General features: G+C 38.9%; 1 protein-coding gene across 3 annotated transcripts in view; it reads right to left on the bottom strand.

Moving 5' to 3' along the window:
* SEMA4D (semaphorin 4D) overlaps positions 1–23,352 on the bottom strand; it is a 141,383-nt gene that overhangs the window by 11,036 nt on the left and 106,995 nt on the right. For all 3 annotated transcript variants that reach the window (XM_073344910.1, XM_073344909.1, XM_073344911.1), the window contains exons 3-12: positions 16,946–17,091; positions 14,357–14,419; positions 12,556–12,654; positions 11,181–11,274; positions 9,973–10,086; positions 8,708–8,859; positions 6,560–6,735; positions 6,306–6,462; positions 4,704–4,926; positions 1,588–1,703 (exon numbers count right to left, since the gene is read on the bottom strand). In XM_073344910.1, the coding sequence (XP_073201011.1) occupies positions 1,588–1,703; positions 4,704–4,926; positions 6,306–6,462; positions 6,560–6,735; positions 8,708–8,859; positions 9,973–10,086; positions 11,181–11,274; positions 12,556–12,654; positions 14,357–14,419; positions 16,946–17,091 (1,340 nt within the window). The remainder of the gene's footprint in view (positions 1–1,587; positions 1,704–4,703; positions 4,927–6,305; positions 6,463–6,559; positions 6,736–8,707; positions 8,860–9,972; positions 10,087–11,180; positions 11,275–12,555; positions 12,655–14,356; positions 14,420–16,945; positions 17,092–23,352) is intronic.

Below are 23,352 nucleotides of genomic sequence, written 5' to 3'. Positions count from 1 at the left end.
CTACTTGCATAAGATTTTTCTGTGGTGCAGCACAAATACATGGACGACACTGGAAATTACCTAGGAATCTATGGACTGGGAATGCGTTATCACACTGCAAACCCATCCACTAAAACAAAAAGTGGGCTCTCTGCATTTACAAAGTTTCTCTTCATCTTCATGAAAAATAAGAAAGCTTTCCAGTGACAGGTGCTGGAAAAATACACTGTGTAGGGCTCTATGAAAAAGAGGCAATACTGCTGACATGCAAAATGTATTTAAATATCATAGAATCATAGAATATCAGGGTTGGAAGGGACCCCAGAAGGTCATCTAGTCCAAACCCCTGCTCAAAGCAGGACCAATTCCCAGTTAAATCATCCCAGCCAGGGCTTTGTCAAGCCTGACCTTAAAAACCTCTAAGGAAGGAGATTCTACCACCTCCCTAGGTAACGCATTCCAGTGTTTCACCACCCTCTTAGTGAAAAAGTTTTTCCTAATATCCAATCTAAACCTCCCCCACTGCAACTTGAGACCATTACTCCTCGTTCTGTCATCTGCTACCATTGAGAACATATCAAGACTCAGCACAACAAGGCATAGATTGCCTTTCAGATACAGTGGTAGCCTCCCCAGTCGCAAGCTTCACGGCATTTATTGATCACCACAAACTTGTAAAGGTTAGGATAACGATCTTACATTTATAAAAAGTCTTTCATTTCCAATGAGCCCAAAATGTTTACAAATGCAAGTAATTCCATTGACATTTATGGCACTACTACTGCGGGTAAAGATTACATGCATAAATAAGGGTTTGCAGGGTCATGTCCCTAACTAGTGTACAAACTACATACAGAATGATCATCCAGATCTTGTCAGAAAACCACCCAGCAATTTCTTGACAGTACAGCGCAAACTAGACTAGAGTTTAGGACATGCAGTGAAGAATCTCTTTTCCATTTGGAACAGCAGGGGAATTTCAGTAGGCAGAATGCAATGATCCATGCTGGAATGTGACCAGGACACTGGAATTAGACACACCTATTCTTATGAAAAGTACACTACAGAAAAATCTGGTAGAATTTATATTGAAATGAATCATATCAATAACATTTGCAGATGACATCCTTGCTATAGAACTCCATTTGTTGGTTTAAAAATTCCACAGAAAGGACATCATTCCCTTAAATTCTACAGAACTTTTCCATAAGGGGTAATGACTTCTACTTTATATTTAATCAGAAAACTGGTACCTCCAGCAGCAGCAGAGTAGTTCCTAATATCATGCTGGGGAACTGGTTCTAGTATAGACTTGGGGAGAAGAATGCCACCTACTGAAACACCAGTATCTCTTTCTTCCCCACCTATGCATTCACCCTTGGAAGCTTCCCATCCACGTACCAAATGACCCAGCCTGACTCTCCTTATCTGGTGATGTCAGACAGTATCACAACACAAGATGTTATCCTATATTCTGAGTATTATTTCAGGGATAGTCACATTTTCCAACAAGTCCTTTTCTCTTTCTTCACACTACTGGGGTTACCCCTTTTTTTTTTTGGATCTTCCACAAAATGTCCTCAACACAGTCCTGTTTTTCACGCTTACCTTTTTTGATGAAAGCAACAGTGTCTGAACTGGCTCAAAATTTTGGAAAAGCTGTATTTCTTCAATAATATGCATTCCATTTTCATAGCTAATAGCTTTATGCAGGGCTCCTTTATCTGAAATATCCAAGCAATACACCTAGTAAGGACCTCAAAGAAGAACTGTGTGTAAAATGTGTATGTTTGCTATAGCTCGCATCAATGATCTTCACTAGAAGACTTCATGAACGATAATACTTTGTGTTCCATCACACAATGTTGACATGCACTGTAAACATTAACAAATTAGGTCCCAAGACAGCCAAGTAACATCAGTATTTCAGCCTCTATTTTACCAAGAGGGAAAATGATGCACGAAGAGGTTAATGGCCAGAGTACACTCCAACTTAAGTAACTGGTAAAACTTCTGTTCATTTTAACAGAAGAAGGATGAAATAAAACACTGGAAAATGTCCTTTTTTCCTGCCTGTCGAAATTCTTGACTTCTTGTCAAAAACCAAAACCTGAAAAATTGTGGGGGTTTTTATGGAAAAAAATCAGAAGTTTTTAGACAAGCAGACACTTCTCACAAAAATTTCTGTTTAGTCAAAAACTCAATCTTCCATAAAAAAAATAAAAGTTTAAAATGGAAAATTTTCAACCAGACATAGGATTAAGGGCTAAGTGGCTTGCTCAAGGTCACACTTAGTAACCCAGTCCATGTCTAGAATACTAGGAGCTAGACCCAGAACTCAGACCTTTTCATATCCAAGTCACATGCTTTAATATTAGATTATGTTTCTTCTAGCATATTCCTATGATTCAACCATTAGACTAGATTAAAAGAACCATGCCTAAGAAAATTTTCTCTTTAGCAGTTAACCATCATATCCAGTCTATAAAATCTATGGTACAATTCTGTTGGAAGCATTTAATTGAGACTATATTAAATTTAAATAGAGATATTATGGCTATAAATGTGATTTTTTTTTACTCTTGTGCAGCCATTAAAATGTTCCATTAATTATGTTTTCTCATTTAATTCTTGGAACTTCAGTGTATTTTCAGTTTGAAACAAAATACTGCAAAATTTGTTAGTATCTAGTACAAAGTACAATTTGAGCAACTGAGCCAAACACAACTGCTGGACTTGGTAACTAAGTTTGTTCAGGACCATGTTATTGTAAATGTGAGAGAGGAAAAATGTCCATTTAGCATAACTGTAGAAGGAAGTGCAGAAAATCTGGATGGGAAATAAAGGGAGAGACTTGATAACACTGACTGACCTGAGTCCATGCCAAAATGTGTTCAGGCCAATTTGGCAACTAAGTGATGATGTGTTGTGCTAACAGCACAAAGGCTTTTCTCATTTTAAAATCCTGTTTTGTACCAGAAAGTCTACTGTCTTGTCAAATATGATCCACCTGCCCCAGTTTTTAAATCTTTGCAGTATCTGTTTGTGTATTTTAAAATTTCCATTCCCTACTGATTTTTAACCTTAAATCACTAATCTGTATTGCACATGTGAACTAGGCCAATCTCCTTGTGTGGTATATTCATTTCCTAATTGGATCTGCTTCACTAAAAGGAATTGCTTATTTTATTTTGTACTAGAGAAGGCAAGTTATTTGAAGACTATTCATGAATGTTTGGTTAGGTCAGGCGGATAGGAAGAAGGGAAGGACCCCTCTGAAATGGACATATACACAGATCAAACAGGGGAAGTTAAGCATTAAAGGAGACACACTTTTATCATGTCAATTTCCATATAACGCCAAGAAAAACATAATTTTGTATTCTCCTGAATTTCAAACGCAGGGACACCTTGATTAAAGAAACTAATATGTACTTAAATACAACCGTAAGAAATAAAAATATTTTGTAATTGTGAAACCTTTGCATCAAAGGTCAGAAGAGCTTTTTGTTGGTTTAAATTAAATATAGCATGAAAATATCCCAGGTGTCGTTATCAGGCACAACAGATTCTAAGTTGTAGAGACCTACTAGTATAGCTGTATCTATGTGGTGTGGCACTTTAAAGTCACCCTTTTTCAGTATTACAGAAGAGTTCTTCAGGGAAATTAACAGTAGAGAGGAGGAAGAAGAGTCTCTCAGACAAGTCAAACACAAAACTACACAAAAAAGTGAACTCACTTTGTAGCTTTCTGGGAAACATTCAGATTTTTGTAAATTATGCAACTACCATTTCAGTTTCACCGATTTGCCAATGATCTTTTTTAAAACAAGGAATGCCCATTTTTGTGACATATACTGGACTGCCAAAAGCATGTCTGGGGTTTTTGTTTGTTTGTTGAAAGTGAGAGTCTCTCACTCTTTAAACTCACACTTTTTTTTTTTCTCCAATTAAGAGATGGTCAAGGTGAAGGAATGGCTAATCCTGGTCTTTTCTTTAGTTATTTTGATGTTAGATTAAAATATTTATTGGTCCCTGGCCAATCCTCGCCTTTTTACAGGCAGACGCCCTTCCCTACATGTGTCTCTTACAGAAGCAGATGGTACAGCACTTGGCTCCCAAAGACAAAACTGACGTTTCATACAGCAGTTATTGGAGATGCCTGGGTAGAGGAGGACGAGGAATACATGTGACCTTCCCCTACCCCTGACCTATTTGTCTTCCTCCAGAGGTTGATCCCCTTCCTACAGAGCTACCTGCTCTCCTCCTTTCCATCTGCCACCAGGAAGACTTAGGGCCTGTTTGCTTCCGTGAGCCTCTTTCAATTCAATCCTTCTCACACTGCTTGTAGGGGCAGGGGCATACAGGTGCATTGTAGGCTGCTGCTGCTAACTGAAACAACAGCTGGCTATTACCTTTAGGCAAACAACACTGTCAAAGGATACTGTTATTGGCCTTTCCCCTCCTGCTGCTGATACAGGGAACTCTTCAGCAAGGAATGAAACTTCAGAAAAGAAGACGGACAGTTTGGAGGACCCTAACACATCTACAGTTAATTTTGTGGGGATATTTTTTTAAATGGACCAAGACTGGCCATCATGGCCCTTACTTTTTAAAAAGCATGGACACCAGTTGGTATGAAAGTATTGTTCATTCTGTTTGTTGACAATATATTTCACCCTACTGTACTAACAGAGACTTAAAATAGTGTAATGCAAACTCACCTGTACTAATAAACATAACATCATACACGCTGCCATTGAGTGCTGGGACTCTGTCTACCACGATCTGTGTATACCTCACATCTCGTTTAATTAATCTGGGTCTGTCCCCTATCGGGGCCACTGAGTCATCCATTAGAGGGTGATCTTTAACAAACTGTAGTGTTTTGTCCGGTAAATTTAGAGAACTCAGGTAGTTCACTGCTCTTGCCTCCTTGTTTATACACTGTCAAAAGAAAAATTGTATCATTTGTTTTTACCATATTGTACACTGTTGATAGCAGCAACACCTGCTTTTTACCAATCTTATTTTTAAAGTTATAAAACACTGTAGGAACATAGGCTCTGTTCTTTGTTATTTCTCTGTGCAGTGCTGAGTACAATGGGGCCCAAATCCTCACCGTGTATTCCCAGGCACAAATAAATACTTACATACATACTTGCTGTTTCAAAGGGATCGCTGTTTTTTAAAAGATCCTATTGACATAATATGATTGGGCCATCTGTAAAATGGGTCATGTATTTAGTGTACACCTTTCAAAAAGAATGTTTAATATATCTTTGAAAGAAGCCTGATGGCTAAAACTGTGGAAGTGCACCTTTAAATAATAAAACTCAAACCAAACATACCCCTCAACAGTTTTTTCAGGTGCGTACTCATATTTTACAGCTTCCTGGTTTGCACAAATACCAGGTCTCAATTTGTAGCAGGATAAGTGAACAAATATATTAGGCATTGGACCCAACCAAAATATATATTTAAACACCTCCCCCGGGTCCCACACTTCTAAGCTACAATCAATTTACCATGCCCCTAAAATTAACTAATATGAAAGCAGAAAACATGTAAAAGCAGAAAAAGAACTGTAAGGACCCAATCCTATAAACACTAATTACTGTGAGTAGTGCTTCCTAGTGAGCAGTCCCACTGAAGTCAGTGAGATGACTTGAAAGAAAGGATTGCAGGATTATGCACTACTTTTGTTCCTATTGATCTAGAATACACTTTTACACTACCATAATGTGCTGTGCCATCTATTTAATTATAAGACAATTTGTTACCAAAAACTGAAAAAATGAATATGAAAATTGTGATATAAACCAACTCTGTGAACTATAAATAGAAAGAAAAGGAGGACTTGTGGCACCTTAGAGACTAACCAATTTATTAGAGCATAAGCTTTCGTGAGCTACAGCTCACTTCTTCAGATGCATATCGTGGAAACTAAGCCTGCTGCAGTTTCCACGATATGCATCTGAAGAAGTGAGCTGTAGCTCACGAAAGCTTATGCTCTAATAAATTGGTTAGTCTCTAAGGTGCCACAAGTCCTCCTTTTCTTTTTGCGAATACAGACTAACACGGCTGTTACTCTGAAACCTATAAATAGAAACTACTTCATTGCTAGATACAAAACTTCAAGATCAATCAGTTGGCAATATGGCAGTGATTAAAAGAAAAAAAAGTTTTCTAAGGAAATAGTATCCATATCAGGGCACATATATTAACTAATATCCTTCTCTAATATTTTCCCTGAATTTTTTATAGGTTCTTTCGTATGTGCAAGAGAAAAGGAACTGCTGTCATCCAAGTTTATCCAAACTTACAGCTCCAGGTCGAGGTTTAGGAATCTCTCCATTGTATCGGACCCACTTTGTATGAGACTGTTCTACTGTGGCACTCTGCATATACTTTCCTTTGGAGAAAACTTCTTCCACAGTAGACAAGTTGTATGCACACACGGCTGACAGCCCCACATTATTCCTAAAATTAAACAGTGGAAAATGTTACCATCTTACTGTGTGGTGGTAACCAATTGAGATTAAATTCAATTTCTGGAAAAAGATTAAATGATACTCACAGTTGTGGGGTAAAAACTCCATAAATCACTGGTTCCTTCAAACTTGGAGACTTTAGAATAAAAACATCATTGATAATGTTGAAAATTAAATTCTTGTCAGGTGTGGTACAGATCAATCTGGCCTTGAGAAAGGAGGTCCATTTTTTCTGCAAAGTCCTTAATCCTCCTTGGTCCCTCTTTCAGAGGGGTTGAGGGAAAGAGAAGGAAAATGTAAGGTATATTTTCTTTCTTAAATAAAGGTTCAACACATACAACACTTATGTACTATCTAAAATTTAAACTGAATAGTCATGAATAAAAGCAAAAAAGCAACTAAAAGATACAACAACAAACAAATTAAACAATGCTGAAGAGGTTTTTTTGGATACAATAGAAACAATGTAGAATGGTTTCTCTCAGCACACACAGATAAGTGTTATAGGGCCAAATTCTACTCCCAATTAAGTTGTGCAGCTCTGAAGTCAATGGAGTTACTTAGATATATGCTAATGAGTACAAAAAGAAAAGGAGTACTTGTGGCACCTTACAAACCTGCTAATGAGTACAGATTTTCTGGAGGGAAGATGAAACTTACGACAGCTTCAAAGAACTGTATTACAATAATAGGCAGTAAATTGAGCTGAGCACAGAGCTTTAAAAAAACAACAACTGTACATGGGACAACAATTTAAAGTAAATAAAGCTGCATTATAACTGCACTTACAAAAGAAATAATACGATGTCTATTCTGTGATCATCTCAAAATGTTAGTAACTTAAGATCTAGTCTGGCAAACACATATGCACGTATTTAATTTTACTTCATGTGAATAGTTCCTAGGAGACAATGAGTATTAGGGCCCAATCCTTAAATTAGGGTAAGTACCATGAGTAAAGATTTGCAGGTTCAAGGCCTTTAAAATAAGAGAGATCATTCAACTACTGAGACTGTATACCCAGAAATATAATGAAATTAGTTGTGCAGTGACTATAAGAAATTTTACAATATTCGGGATCTCAAACTTCAGCTGTGCTACTAATCTTTAAAAGCAGGCATCTCAGACCCAAATCCTTGACAGAATTTCCTGCCCTTTCTTTAAGGCTGCTATGCAGAATATTGTATAAAATATGCTAATTCCAAAAAAGCAATCAAGTATTTTTTTCCTCTTTTTAAGATAGTGTATGCATATAGATGGGTAATCTGCAAGTGGTTCCAAATAGATAACAGTTAAAAAGCTATTCCAAATTTTATGGTTCTCTCACTTTAAAGCATTGACAAACTGTCAGCAGGCAAAGGACCATACTAACAAGACCAATCTAAATTTGCCTCAAGCTGCTGGAAGATAGAAGCCTCCAGGGAAACATTTGTTATTGGTGTTTTAAAATTAAATTAAATTAAATTAAATCAACGTAACAAAAGTTAAAACAATAAAATGTTCTGACCTTATAGAAATAAAATGTTTAGATAATTTCTCATTGCAATTTTGATTAAATCAATACATTCCAGCAAAACATTTTGTATTTGTATAATCAGCATCTTCTGTTCCATCAGAAAATTTTCACACCAGCTCTAATGAGTAGAGAATCAACTCAGCCTGCCATATCCAGGTTTAAACACATTAAATGTGACAGAATCAGGTTGCTGGTGATTGTTTCTTTCCAGGCTAGGACACCTCTCCATGAAAGTACTACCTGTCACACCACAGTGAAGAAACTAACCATCTCTACATAAAAAAAAGCCTTATTTGGCTGGTCTGTAACCATTTAAAAATAACTCATAAAAGTCCACAACAATCACCCTATGGGCTCAGTTCTGCTTCTACTGAAGTCAGTGTAGCCTTTAATGCAAAAAAATCAAAGAATTGTTTCTGTGTTGTATAAAAGGGAAGGAAAGGGTAACCATCATCATTACTTTTTCAGCTGGGACACATGCTGAAATCTTACTCACTTCAGTTGTAGAGAGCTTAAAAAAATATTTGTTTTCACAGGCACCAACTAGACTGTCTGAGTAACTATATTTAGGTACAGAAGACTGATATGAATATTTGATTTGCTAAGAATAGATCTGACTACTTTTAATGTGTGTGTAAAACACAATATGAAATATCTTTCATATCTTGCGGATGTTGTCTCGATATTGGTTAAAGCAAATTATTAGATTGTGTCCCACCTTGCACACTCTACTTATTCTTGGAATCATCAACTTTCCAACAAATTCATATTCCACAGACATCTCAGTGAAAAAGAAGTACACTTTGTCATCTTCTTCTTCAGTGCTGTTTTGATCTGCTCTTATCACATCAGCAAAAACAAAACTGGGTTCTACGGATACAAATAAAGAGAAGCATTCTACATTAATAGCTACTTTTTCATTATTTCGTCATTTTCCTCTAGAGTTCTCTAGGACCATCCTTTCTCCCAAACCCCACGTTGTGGGCAACTGCACTCCATTTAGAAGGCCTGGAAACGGCTCCTCCATGAGCCCATCAGTATTGTTCCTATTTGGATAGGGCTGCTGGAGAGCACAGCTGTATGAAATATTTGCATTCCGACTCAAACTGATTGGAATGGAGTTACAGGTTTGCGATCCCAAGATTTCACATGCCCACACTCAACAGCATGATCTGAAGCTGCTTGCCTATCTGATCATCTGTCTAGTCACCCTCCCTGGCCAGCCTCCACCTCCTGTACCAACAAGCCCTAGGACCTGCTGGAAGAAATGCAAGGTAAGAAGGGGAAAGTGATGCACTACGGTTCATGCTCCTTTGAGGTTTGAGTTAACTAAATATGAACCTCAAAGCAAAGGTGCAGGGGTTGGTCAGTTTCCATTTTCTGAAAATCCTTTCATGAGTTGAACCCTATCTGCACAGCCCAATTGAAAATCCACCCAACACACTCGCAAATTCAGCTGGCTTGGAGTACAGGTCCTTAAACTGAACTTGAAAACATGCTGACAGGAGGGTAAGGACACTTTTTTCCTTATCATCTAATAGTCTGGCTAGTCATGCCAAAGCAAGGTGAAAGGTGAATGGAGACAGGATAGACTGTACTGCTTCTGGATCATGTCAAAACCTGAACGTCCTGATGATTTTCAGAGTCAATGCCACTGAGACTCGAAGTCTCAAACTAAGTATTTTCTCTCTCACACACTCAAACAATTAAAAAAGTAAACAAAACACCTTTTTCTTCTAAAAACAAAACATAGCAAGAAACAGCACCTCAGAGCCATCACAAAATTGCCTTTTTTCTTTGAATATATCCATGGACTTCAAGGTAACTATGCTCAGAGATCTGAACTTTTATAAGGGAAAAAAATATCCATTTTGGCCTTTTTTTATGTATTAGGAAGAGGTTTTAGTGGTAGTAAATAGGGAAATGTGGTAGGAAAAACCTTCAGTAAAGGAAATTGGCTTAGTTGCCTTCACATTTACTTACCATTAAGCCAAGGTATTGCATATTCTGTTCTCAACGGGCTCTGATGAGAGTTTCTAGAAATAATAGGCTCACTTCCCAAGAAGTTATAGGAAGTTCCTGAATAAAGCTCTCCATCTTTAACATAGAAAATAAAACACAATAAATACTTCAAGCCATACTACTTATTAAGTAACAAAAAGGTATAGAAATATTTCAAGACAAGTTTTCAAGAGAATATATGGTAATTTAAACCTCTCTTGAGGGAAGATGGCAAGAATTTCCTATATATTAAATTTGACATTTTTAGTGCTTATGTTTCCCCTCTGATCTTCTTTAAAGCTGATGTTTTTATATCTAATTTGTTACTGTTCTAATACAACTTTGATGGCAGAAAGTTACCAGGATTGCTCCTGCAGTAATTGTGAACGCATCTGCTTACAGCTGATTTATATTGTATACATAAAAATATAAATGAACCTAAAATATACCACTGAATTTTTGTAATTGAATAATTCTTTAGAAATTATTCAGAAAAAGTATAGGATATTCCTGCAAAAGTGAATCAAACTGAATTAATAAGAAGAATTTAAGGATCATAATCCAGTAAGTGTGTTCCTTCTGTTTCCCGTTTCATATTAATTTAAACTTTTCTTCCATGGTCTTGCTATATAAACATACAACCACAAACTTCACTGGTTTTCCCATATGAAGACTTAGTGTGGTTTAACCCTCTAATGATATGTTCATGATCACTGATTTCCCATTAATCTATTCTGTTTGGAGAAGAAGAAAGTATTCAGCCCACTTACTTTTTCACTTTTTAATTTACTGACACACGTTTTTAAATTACTTATATTTATACACAGATTCTTCTGCAGTGCAATTTTCTTTCACTGACAGTTTCATCAGATACTAAAGTGATGGGTGCTTTGGAAATACAATCTGGTGAATGAATGACTATATCAATAGCTATCATCTGCTTGAACTGAAAATCCTAAACATTATTCCCAAAAACCCAAAATGAAAAAAAGTCTAAAAACTATGAATTGCTGCAAGTTTTATGTTAAAAAAAATCACTTCAATTATAGAATACAAATATTTTGATGTGTGTCTAAAAAAAACCAACATCACAAACCCTGGTATTATGTCCTAGTGAAAAGATTAGGGCATGATGGAGGAGAAAGAATCAATGATTTTGTATTGATGATGTCATTAAAGTTTGAACTTACCAACCATAACTGATGTGTAGCTTTGGGCAGGGTCAAATGGACATCTACCTTTACCATCTTCATTTTTACCTCGGAGTTCAAATGACGTTAAATTCTATACAGAATTAATTTAAGTTAAACCAAAAGAGTTACATTCTTTACTTTCTAATTCAAACAATACATGTATGCAGTCAAAAATAGCTGTATAAAAATATAAAAATAAAGTTTTCTGTATTATTAATACTAAACATCAAAAGACACTTTAAGAGACCATATATTGAATTAAAAAACAAACAAAAACCTTTAAGTAATAAAGAGAGGAAATAACCCAACAGCTTGGGAGCACAAAGGGAGGCGGAGGAAAGGGTAGTGGGAGGGGAGAAAAGAGTTCCAGACAGATGAGGACGCCCAACTGAAAAGGTGCAGGGAGAGAAGACAGTTACGAGGTGAAGAACAGAGAAGTGGAGAGAGAAGTCAGAGGAGGTGGTTACAAGGTGGGAGAATTAGTTTGAGAAATGACTATGCAGAGTTTTGAAAACCAGAGATGGACAGGAAGACTGTGAAGTTGTCAGATGATGGGTGTGACATGACCCTATTTTTGGAAGTGTGGGAGTAATCTGTCTGCAACTTTATGGACTTCCAGATATTAAGAGAATAGGGGTTTAGCAAGACCACTAAAATGGGAAAGGAGCAAAAAAAATGGGGGGACTGAATGAATAAGGACTTCAAATGAGGCAGAGTCAAGGGATGTACGAATTCTGGCAATGTTCTGGAAGTGCTGATATACAGACTCAAAGACAAGCCACAGTCTAAGATAATTCCTAGATTTCTAGCCTTGGGAACACAAGTTAAGGGGAGCAATAGTGGAGTTAGAGACATGGAACAGGAAGGATATTTTGTTTTAACCTAGAAGAAGGACTTCACTCTGAAGTATTCAGTGATATGAAGCTCTGGAATACCCATGAGCTGATAGAGACAAGATAGGCAGAGACGGGAATCTGAGAGAGGTCAAGGAGAGACAGAAATGGGTATCATCCACACAGAGTGTCAATACCATTTAAAACTATGTATTTTGGCTACTGCAAATTTGCATCAATAGAACGTAATGAAAGCAAAGCCTTAAAGTAAATATGTTTCTGTTAATAACCAAGCTAAATCAATATTTTGTTAAAGGCTTTGTACAGGAAGAGTGAAATTAACCTCCAGACTCTGTGGTTATCATGAGACAGTATCACACCCGCTGGAAAACTATGACTGGCACTGGAATTCCAATTGCCTTAGGAAACAAAGATTAACTCATCAGGTACACTTTTCTCGAGTTCACCTTATTATTTAAATGAGCCGGTTTAGCTGGTTTTAAAGTTATTATTAAGAGAGAATGCATAGTCACACTTACCAGATGATCACAGATTGGCTGAAATGCATTTGTGCCACACACATAGAGAACATTATCATTCAGCGGTTGTAAGACACGCACATAGTTAAGGCACTCCGTCTGTAGTATGGAAGGAAAAAATAAATCCATTCTGATCAGCCACAACTTCAACATTATAATAGGAACACAGCTGACAACAAGCTATGTTGTCAATTCTTCCATTTCTACTCCTCATGTTCTATCACAAGCAGCATTTCATATGTTTAAAAACATACAGGGCTAGGTGATATGATCATTATTGAGACCAGAATCCACTCTAGCTGACTCCCTAAGAGCAGCATCCAGTGTTATATTTTTGGTGTACAATTGTTTCTAATATGCCCATTATCTCCTAAGTGACCAATTTTGCTTCAGAATTAATATGTTCGTATACAATAGCTAAAATTCGGATTCACTTGGATCTCAAAATTTTGTCTCAAGTCTAGTTCAGATAAAATGGCCTGTCATAATCCAGAAGTAAAGTCTTCAATCTGCCACACATAAATGTCACTTAGCTTCAGATTATCATTTCCTGGATTTTTGTATATACTACCACTCTGATGTGGGCAGCAATCATTATGACAGTTAACAGCTCCTAGTGTGTGAATTTGCCATGTCCACAGGGGTTTCCCACTACCTCGGATGGCATGCTGTAAACTTAGTGGTTTTTATAGCTTCCTGCAGCCTTTTGGGATGCTGGTGCTGGCAGCCCTCACTTTACTCAAAAAATAAACATCCAATTACAGCAATTAATTCCTTTAGCTTTGGAATGAAACTGGCAGTTTGGACATAGCTTCGAATGTCAAGGGAAGAGTACAGATTCAAAATGCTGAAAACCAATGAGAATGCTTGTTAACTCTGAACACCCATCTGTGTTTATTGACTTGATCAATAATCCCTATCTGTATTGTGAGCCTCATTTGGCAAGTTCCTGGTGGAATACAGAAAGACACCACCATTGTTCAAAACATACTGGGAGCTAGAATAAATAAGCATGCACAACATAACAATGAATACACACAGAAAGTCCCAGAGAGAGCAACAGAAATTCAGCGAAAAGAATAAAGGATGAGACAACAGAAACCATATGAAATACCATTAGGTAAATTACATATAGCTAGCATAAAATACTCAAGAACCAAAGTAACCTATGTGAATTACGGCAGTGTTTCTCTAACAGTTGATCGGGACTCTCAGAGTAGTCACAAAAGGCAATCAGGGAGATCACAAGGTACTGAGAGTTTTATTACAGTTCTAAAGCAAATAAAATAAAATTTCCAGAATAATTTTAGGGCAGCCAAAACCTTCAAAACCTGTGAGGTCAAATGTAGGAGACAGGGTAGCAGTAGCAGCCCCACTCCTTTCATGTGAGCACAAGTGACTCTCTCGCAATACACTATCGCACTCTCCAGCTCCCTGCACACCTTTTCTATTCAAGTGCAAGTGTTCTCTATCACCACTCACAACACACGCACGCACACAGAGTATAGACTTATCCATATTATCATTGATACAATTACTATAAAAGTAAAAGTAACAAATTGAAGCAGGACATAAGGAAGTGACAGCCTGAAAACATTGCAAAAACTGTACCAGAGTAAGTAGTTAAAGTGCAAAATTAACTGCTGCAGTTTACAAAACCCACTGCAATTAACCATTTGCTGGAATTTTTTTTTATAAATTATCACTCCTAAATAGTTACATTCAAAACACTGTTGAAAATGCTTTCCAGAAAACTAAATTCATAATGCTTTGCTGAAAGCTAAAGGACAAACAAATTCACCTGTTTGGATTTGCCCTTGTCTGCACATTTAGTTTTTTTGTCTTCAGTGACCTTCCAATACAACTGGGGGAAAAGAAGCGAAACAAAAACAAGTTCAGTGCACTTCACATTCACTTGAAAGCTATTATTAAGCGCAATGCATAATACAGAGAGCAGATCATGTTTAAAAGACAGTCCGCTGCAAATAAGTCATTCTGCAAGTAGCTGTCAGGGACCCCTCAGTGTTTGTCTTTATCCTCTGGGGAGGTGGCATTTCTGAATGCATGTGCAGTAATAGAGGTTTCAGCCACGGCCAGCACCTCTTAGAGTTCTGTACAAAGATATACTATGACGTTTCTTCTCAAATTATTAATGAAGTTCCCTGTGTTGTGTTTACTAGTGAGATAAGATTATGGTAGTTTTAGAGACTTCTACATTAAAAAAGCTGAGGGAAGAATACAATTTTTTTGGGAAAATGTCAATAATTCCTGGACCGTTATGCAGCTAAAAGGGCTTCAGTGGCTGTACGTGTCACCATGGATACTGGACTGTGTCCAGTATATCTATCTCCTGGTGTTTTTCACTGAATATCAATGTGGTTCTAGAGTAGTTTTGCTTCTTAATATGTTTCAGATAGTTTAAATGAAAATGATCAACTGTTGAAGAGGGATCAGTTTTACGTGCAGCTGAAAATCAATATAATCACGGGTCATGAGTATTTCCTTACACAACTTTGTGAATTAAACTTAAGAATCAGAAGGAATTTTCTCAAGACCGTTCTAGGTGAGAAACTGTGCTCTCTCTCTTAAGGTACGTCACGCTCCTTTCCGAAGACCCTAAAGTACATATACACACAACTCTAGCATGGATATAAACAGCAATGTAGATGGTGAAGCATTGCTTAGGCGAGTCAAAGATGTGCCTGAACCCCATAGGTATGTACTCAGATATATACCCTCCATGGCTCTCTATTTGTTCAAGCAGTGCCTGCCCGGTACAGTTTTAGCAGTAGAGTGTCCCACTGCCTCTCCTGCAGCACGGAAAGGCTCCAACAGAGTGAAGTCAGTGGGGAAATGCTCTGGCAGCTCCCAGCTGCTGAGTCTTTCCTCTCTGCTTCCCCTGTGCCACAGCCTTTCATTGACATGTGTAGCTACACACCGCAGCATGGACGTAGTGTGCTTTTCACTGCGACTTTCAGCTACGCATACCATAAACACTACTGCAAGAGGTGTGCAGTGTAGATGTAACCTTAGAGACACACTGCAAAACTTATAGCCCAGGAGGAGACTGCTGGCTTTAAGGAACCTTTGCACTATCCCTTTGGATAGTTATGGAGTGTGGAGAGGCCCCACTACAGGGTAATTCAGACAATGCTAGGGGTCGGTTAAAGTTATGGCAGCCTGTCCTATGGCCTAAAGTGCTGCCTAGAATCTCTGCAGTGCTGTTTGTTGTAGTCCTGCTCCTGACGAGCCCTTTCTGCCTCCAGCATGCCCCCTACACCAGGACTTGAAAAAGGGTCCTTGAAAGGCAACCTTGCAACTGTCTCCCACAGTGTCTGCACCAGATACGAGGCTTTTCAGACCCCCGTAAGCCATTCCAGCCCTTAATGCATCATAAAGGGACCATAGCAGGGATGAGGATCTCATCGTCTGGCTATTCAAAATCAAGATGGCCAACCTAAACTAAACCCTCACAAAGTTTTAAACACATGGAGGGGCAGCAAAACATTTATTTCCCCCCTGATTCTGTTCCACATTAGAAATGCAATCATGCAAGGAGCTCTGCACCTTACACACCCAGTCATAGCTTCATAAATGAATGATTTATCAAGGTGGCAGCAAGGCTACAGAAGCCTCTAACTCCACCTTCAAATTTATTTTACTTGACAGTAGCCAAGATACTGTAACAGGGAGGCCGTTGTACACCTCATTCATGGTTGCTGAAGATGGCTTGTTGTTTTTCTTTTTAATTTTCAAAATTAGAGCTCAAAATTTCAGAATTTAGGAGGCAAAGCACAAGTTTTCTACAAAAATGTCACCAAAATGGCATTTATACAAGAATCTGTTTAACATTTCTAGGTAACATTGCTAGGTAACATGAAAAAAATACTTAGGAGTTTAGAATTAGAAAAAGCACAGTAACTAGTGCTTTCAGGGTGAATTTTCAGAGTAATGTGCATGGATGGAGCAAACTTTCAAATTCCCACTAATGCTCACGGGAATCACAAGGTGAAATCACCTATTTGGCAAACCGAAAATTAATCCATTAAAGAATAAAAAATACATTTTTAATTTCAAAAAAATCCAGTGTATTTAAAGCAGTTCCAGACATAAAATACCTCAGTGAATCTTTACTAGAATGTTTTAAAATTCACTATTTCCTTCTCACCTTTCCTGTTTTTCAATGACATTACAAAATTACCTGTAATTTTTTCTTCCTGAATAATATATATGTGCAACATAAACACAAATATATTTACTATAGTCTACACACTATAGCTACATGAAATATCCTACTATCTATAACATTAGAAAAACGAATCTACCCCAAAAAATTCTGGGATGCAATTTTTTTTTAAAGGTGGATAGGAAATTAAAAATGCATACCTACCTCATGATGTTTTTCAGCAATATTCACTGAATTTAATGCAAAGATCACTTCTCTAGCTCCTACATATAAAACGTCTTTGTCATCACTTAGTAATAAAGTTGAATAGTTAAACACTTCTGGCTCCTGAAAATGGACCAGTTGTACTTCTGTTAAAGTAAAACAAACAGTGATGTGTAAAGAATGAAAACCATTTGAGGACTTTTTTTTTCTAATCTATCTAACCAATATTGCAGTACTTTGACAACATCTTAAAAGCAGCAAAACTGAACATAGAACCCTATTATAATAAAAATATTGGGGTCATCAAAAAGAGTAGTTAAATCGTGGGTTCAGTTAGTCAGGAGTTTGGGGCTGCAGCACTGACATACAATTGCTTTTTCCTGGATTTCAGTTTAAATTAATATCTGGGATTTGTGCTGCTGATCTCAGTTTAATTTACAACTGGGATTTCAAACTACTGCACATTTGTTGCATCTTTATTTCATATTGTGTACACATGCACACAACAGTATACAAAAAATGACATTAAAACTCTAGAGGTCTGCCTTAAACTTTAACCCTCTGCTTCATTCTTAACTAACCCTCTGCAAGACTGAACAAAGTGTTAGACTGCCCAACCAAGATGCACCTTGATAGGGGTAGGTAGAAAACTACATTTACCCCCATACACCAAACTTGCATTCACAAGTGCCACCATCAGCACAGAGAATAGTATCATGCTCTCGCAGGAAACTGCTTTACTCTCAGCTCCATGTGCTGCAAGTGAAATGGATTAGGCTGTCATTCTCTGATCCTAAAGTGAGATGAGTACAAAAGAGCAATTCAAAATGGCCAAACTTTGCAACAAAACGCTTGATAAGGGAGTGAGGGGAAATAGAAGACACAGGCCACTCCCTTTACTTTGGGCTTTCTCGCTGCCCTCCTGAGGCCTGGAGCTTTCCTAATCAGTCACAAATGCCTCGGAAGGGAAACGAGGGCTGGCAGGAATTAGACAAATTATTGAGCAAACTTGTCAGAAAGCTGGAATTTTCTCAGAAAGCTCTGCTGCAAAGAGGCCTGGTTGAGCTGCCAGCTGCTTGGGAAGCAGGAAAAACTGGGGGAAACTTCAGAGACACAACATAAGAATGGCCATACTGGGTCAGACCAAAGGTCCATCCAGCTGAGTATCCTGTCTACCGACAGTGGCCAATGCCAGGTGCCCCAGACCATGTGAACCGAACAGGTAATGATCTAGTGATCTCTCTCCTGCCATCCATCTCCACCCTCTGACAAACAGAGGCTAGGGAATCATAGAATCATAGAATCATAGAATATCAGGGTTGGAAGGGACCCCAGAAGGTCATCTAGTCCAACCCCCTGCTCAAAGCAGGACCAATTCCCAGTTAAATCATCCCAGCCAGGGCTTTGTCAAGCCTGACCTTAAAAACCTCTAAGGAAGGAGATTCTACCACCTCCCTAGGTAACGCATTCCAGTGTTTCACCACCCTCTTAGTGAAAAAGTTTTTCCTAATATCCAATCTAAACCTCCCCCACTGCAACTTGAGACCATTACTCCTCGTTCTGTCATCTGCTACCATTGAGAACAGTCTAGAGCCATCCTCTTTGGAACCCCCTTTCAGGTAGTTGAAAGCAGCTATCAAATCCCCCCTCATTCTTCTCTTCTGCAGGCTAAACAATCCCAGCTCCCTCAGCCTCTCCTCATAACTCATGTGTTCCAGTCCCCTAATCATTTTTGTTGCCCTTCGCTGGACTCTCTCCAATTTATCCACATCCTTCTTGAAGTGTGGGGCCCAAAACTGGACACACTACTCCAGATGAGGCCTCACCAATGTCGAATAGAGGGGAACGATCACGTCCCTCGATCTGCTCGCTATGCCCCTACTTATACATCCCAAAATGCCATTGGCCTTCTTGGCAACAAGGGCACACTGCTGACTCATATCCAGCTTCTCGTCCACTGTCACCCCTAGGTCCTTTTCCGCAGAACTGCTGCCTAGCCATTCGGTCCCTAGTCTGTAGCTGTGCATTGGGTTCTTCCGTCCTAAGTGCAGGACCCTGCACTTATCCTTATTGAACCTCATCAGATTCCTTTTGGCCCAATCTTCCAATTGGTCTAGGTCCTTCTGTATCCTATCCCTCCCCTCCAGCGTATCTACCACTCCTCCCAGTTTAGTATCATCTGCAAATTTGCTGAGAGTGCAATCCACACCATCCTCCAGATCATTTATGAAGATATTGAATAAAACCGGCCCCAGGACCGACCCTTGGGGCACTCCACTTGATACCGGCTGCCAACTAGACATGGAGCCATTGATCACTACCCGTTGAGCCCGACAATCTAGCCAGCTTTCTACCCACCTTATAGTGCATTCATCCAGCCCATACTTCCTTAACTTGGTGACAAGAATACTATGGGACACCATTCCTTACCCATCCTGGCTCATAGCCATTAATAGACTTAACCTCCATGAATTTATCCAGACAGGGCGTTCCCCTACTGGACAGGTTTGGCCCACACCAAAGGTGCAAACAGCTGAAGTACCATTGTAATGGATTTGTGGACTAGAGCTAATTAGGAATTTTACGACAAGTTGCTTTTGCATCAAAACCAAAACAGTGAAACTGGATCGGATTAGATGAATTTCCCAACTCGAAAAAGCATAGAGAAAACAGTTTTCATATTGTTAAATCATTTTGTTTTGACATTTTCTCAATGAAGATATTCTCATTTTCTGGTTCAAAATGACTTTTGGTTTCAAAATATAACCTTATTAGACCAAAAAGTCAAAATCAAAATTAAACTTTTCAAAATTATTGAAACATTTTTGATCACCTAAATTGAGGGGGCGGGCCAACAGTTTTTCATTTGTGAATATTTTCAAGATTTTTACTTTTTGTCCCAATGCAAGATGGAAAACAAATATTCAAATACTCAAAAATATTCATGAGATGGGAAAACCATTTCCTCTGTGGGCCTTAGCACAAAGAAGAAATTTTCTCTGCGAGGAGAACTAATGACCAGCCAAGCTCATGTTTAATGCCTATCAATTAAATTTCTCACTCTCATTTCCTTTCCCTCTATCAATTCTTTCCCTCATTTCTGTCTACCCTTTTGTTCATTTTTCTGCTCTACCCTTTATACCAGTAGTGAGCAACCTGTGGCCCATCAGGATAATCTGATTGCGGGCCGTGAGACATTTTGCTGACATTGACCGTCTGCAGGCACGGCCCCTCGTAGCTCCCAGTGGCCGCAGGTTGCCCACCACTGCTTCATACTATACCCTATCTTCATTATCAGCTCCTTTCTGCTATCCCCCAATCTTCCTCTTTTTCACTCTCATTGCATGTGTATTTGAAACAGAGAAAGTCGCCATATTCCCTACTAGTAGTGGGGCAGTTGCCCCACTTTGGCAGAGGAGGGGTTAAAGCAGGCTAAAGGGAGCCTGTGCAGAGAAGGGCAGAAAGTTGGCCAGGCTGGGCCCTCTATAAAGGCTGCAAAGCAGAGGAGGCAGCAGCCTCTTCCTGACAAGCAAGGGAGAAGGACTGTTACCTGCCAGGTGGCGGCTCCTAATGAAAAGGGCCAAGAAAGTGAAAGGGCCAAGGGGAAGTGGCCCAGGGTACACAGGGAGAATAGGAGATTGAAGGAGGGCAGTGGGAGGCTGCTGCTAGAGGGTCCCTGGGTCGGGACCCAGAGTAGAGGGCGGGCCTGGGTCCTCCCCTTACACCACACCTTACCATGGAGGAGCATGACCGATGTACTGTGCCTTGTCCCTGGGGCAAGGGACTAGACTTTGGGGAGGCAGGTGGCCACGAAGGCAGGTGCAGACTGAGGACTGCTGATATCCCTGGAAGGGGGTGCGGGGGGGGGGGAGGAGAATAGAGCAGGGGCACGGCCAGAAGGCTGTGTTCAGAAGAGGATGCTGCAAGCCAGGGAGTAACGCGGGTTCCAGACAGCACAGCTGAGCAGGCAACGGGTGGGACACCACCTGCAGAGGGCACTCCATGGCTAGGACATCGCTAATTCCCAAAGCAACCCACAGGAGGTGTCGCAGTGATGAGGGCCCGACATGTTACACTACTACATAAATCTTTTCCAAGAGAACTAATAGAAAATCCCGCACCCAATTAGAAGAGACTGCAGGCAACATGTTAATGTATAGCTGTTGTGTGAATTTAAATTGGGAGTTCAATTGGAAATATGCATAGTTTGGCTGGAGCCCTATGATTTTGGTGCATGTTTGTATTTAAACACACCCTAATTTAGCAATATAGCAGAAAATTCCAGATTAATACTAGGTATGGGTATATGTAGCTACATATTTTTGTATAAAATTTGTTTTCTCTATTGTCTTTAAAGAGTCTTTCATAATGCAGGAAACTGCATCTGATATTTCAAATATTTTTCCAAAGAATGTCCCAGGGCCCCCCTCACAATATGCTAAAATTCCCCCTTCTGAGTGAAATATGAATGTAAGAACATATCTCCATATAACATGCCTAAGACTGACATGTAACATTAAAAGCTGTATGTGCCTAATGGAGAATAAGACATTGTGGTGCTGGACAGAGAACAAAGGAGCAGTTGTGTTCAGGGGCAGGGGTATACATCAGAGCTAAATCAAACCAAGAGAAACTACTGCTGTTAACTATAGTCACCGCTATTTGGGAGCTCCAAGATGCCTAAAGCTTACATACAACATTTTTTCTCCAAGGTAATAAATCTTATATTCCCATGTTTCCTGGCTCTTTATGCCCATTAACATGGGAAATATTTTCAGGGCCTTATGCCAGTATTTTATTGTGGTCCTAATGTCCATGTATATTTTCCTGCAATAAACTCATTTGTACTTGACATCTGTGCTTAAGGCTATTTCTTCACACTGGCCATAAGCTTGCTTCGCTACACACTGCAAGCCTCTCATTTCAGTTGCGGAGTCAGGAAGAGTCAAGGACTCAATGGTATCCTTCACTCAGGATTTTCTCCTTACCCAGTAAAAACAACCTTTATGGTATCTAGAAAGAAACATCACAGACATTACATACAGTAGCTCAACATATTTTATTGCCTTATAATCCGTGTTCCAAAAATTATTCAAGTCCTGGGCTATACAGAGCATGTAGAATTCCATAGATTTACTTTTTCACCCCATATTTGTTCCATTTATGCTAATAGAAATCAGAATGGTTATGAGTACTAGGTGTGATAGTGGCCATGGGGGAAAAAAACGGCTCAGTGAAGAAGCTGGATTGTGTTCCAATTCCATGTCATCACATGGCAGATGGAGAAAGGATCAAATATTTATTTGCTCTTTATTTGGTAGTTTATACTGAGATGTGGATTTATACCTAAGCACACAAACCCATTGAGTTATAAGAACTTACATTTCTATCAAGCCTTCAGAATGGACTGAAGAATTTTAGCTTCAAGCAACAAAAGGGGTTGCACATCTAGGCACATGCAAAGTCCCCCTTACCCCACATCCCTACAAAGTTCTCCCCTTAATAGTAATTTAACTTTCTACATTTCTTTTTCATCAACAGTAACAAGAGAGATACAAAGGGAAGAACAGGGCTTCAATTAACAATGAACTGATCTCAGTGGCTTTGGGACTGATTAGGACCAATTGCAACTGTAAATGAAATGGCTACGCAAAGTACACAATACTATACATTGACACACTCCAACAGTTGCTAAAAGGTTCTGAATGGTAAAATGACTGCACTGACAAGGTACTTCTACTCACAAAACATCATGTCTGCTATGGTATTATTTCAAATCCTATTGCAATCAATGGGACTTTGTCTTGTATTCACACTCCACTTAAAGCTCTACTATGTAATGTAAGTGTAAGTTTAAAAAAAAAAAAATTACAACAATAGTTATTGTGCAAGTACAACAGCTGTGTTCCAGAGTTTTAAAAAGGCATGAACTGCTTAGCAAGAAACTGATTTCACAATTCCATCCACCCACCCAAACAGTACTGATAGGTCTTCTCTGAAAAATTTTGCCGCACATCTTTCTGACAGGATGTGATTTAGATCTAAAGAGACTTATTGGACATGATTGCGAATTAGCAGGAATGTAAATAATTCTGTTTTAAACTTTTGTCCAGATTTTATTTTATGCTAAGTAGCCTTGGGCTTCTGACTACCTCTCAGTTGTGGACAATTTCTCCTAAAGTTTGTCCATCATGAGACATGCTAGTCTCTTTTCTCTGTCAATCCTGCAAAAGGATTGAGCATAGCTGGGGAAATGTACAGAGACCTTCAGTGACTCCACTCGCCAAAAAAGTGCTAAGATCCCCCTAAACTCAGTTTTTCCTATGTAGCAATACAAACAGCTTAGTGGCTATGATTAAGGCTAAGATTTTGTCTCAGATATTTTTAGTAAAAGTCACCGACAGGTC

The sequence above is a fragment of the Lepidochelys kempii genome, chromosome 5 (assembly GCF_965140265.1).
Source record: "Lepidochelys kempii isolate rLepKem1 chromosome 5, rLepKem1.hap2, whole genome shotgun sequence".
Classification (NCBI taxonomy): Eukaryota; Metazoa; Chordata; order Testudines; family Cheloniidae; genus Lepidochelys; species Lepidochelys kempii.
This window is presented reverse-complemented; position numbering and strand designations above follow the sequence as displayed.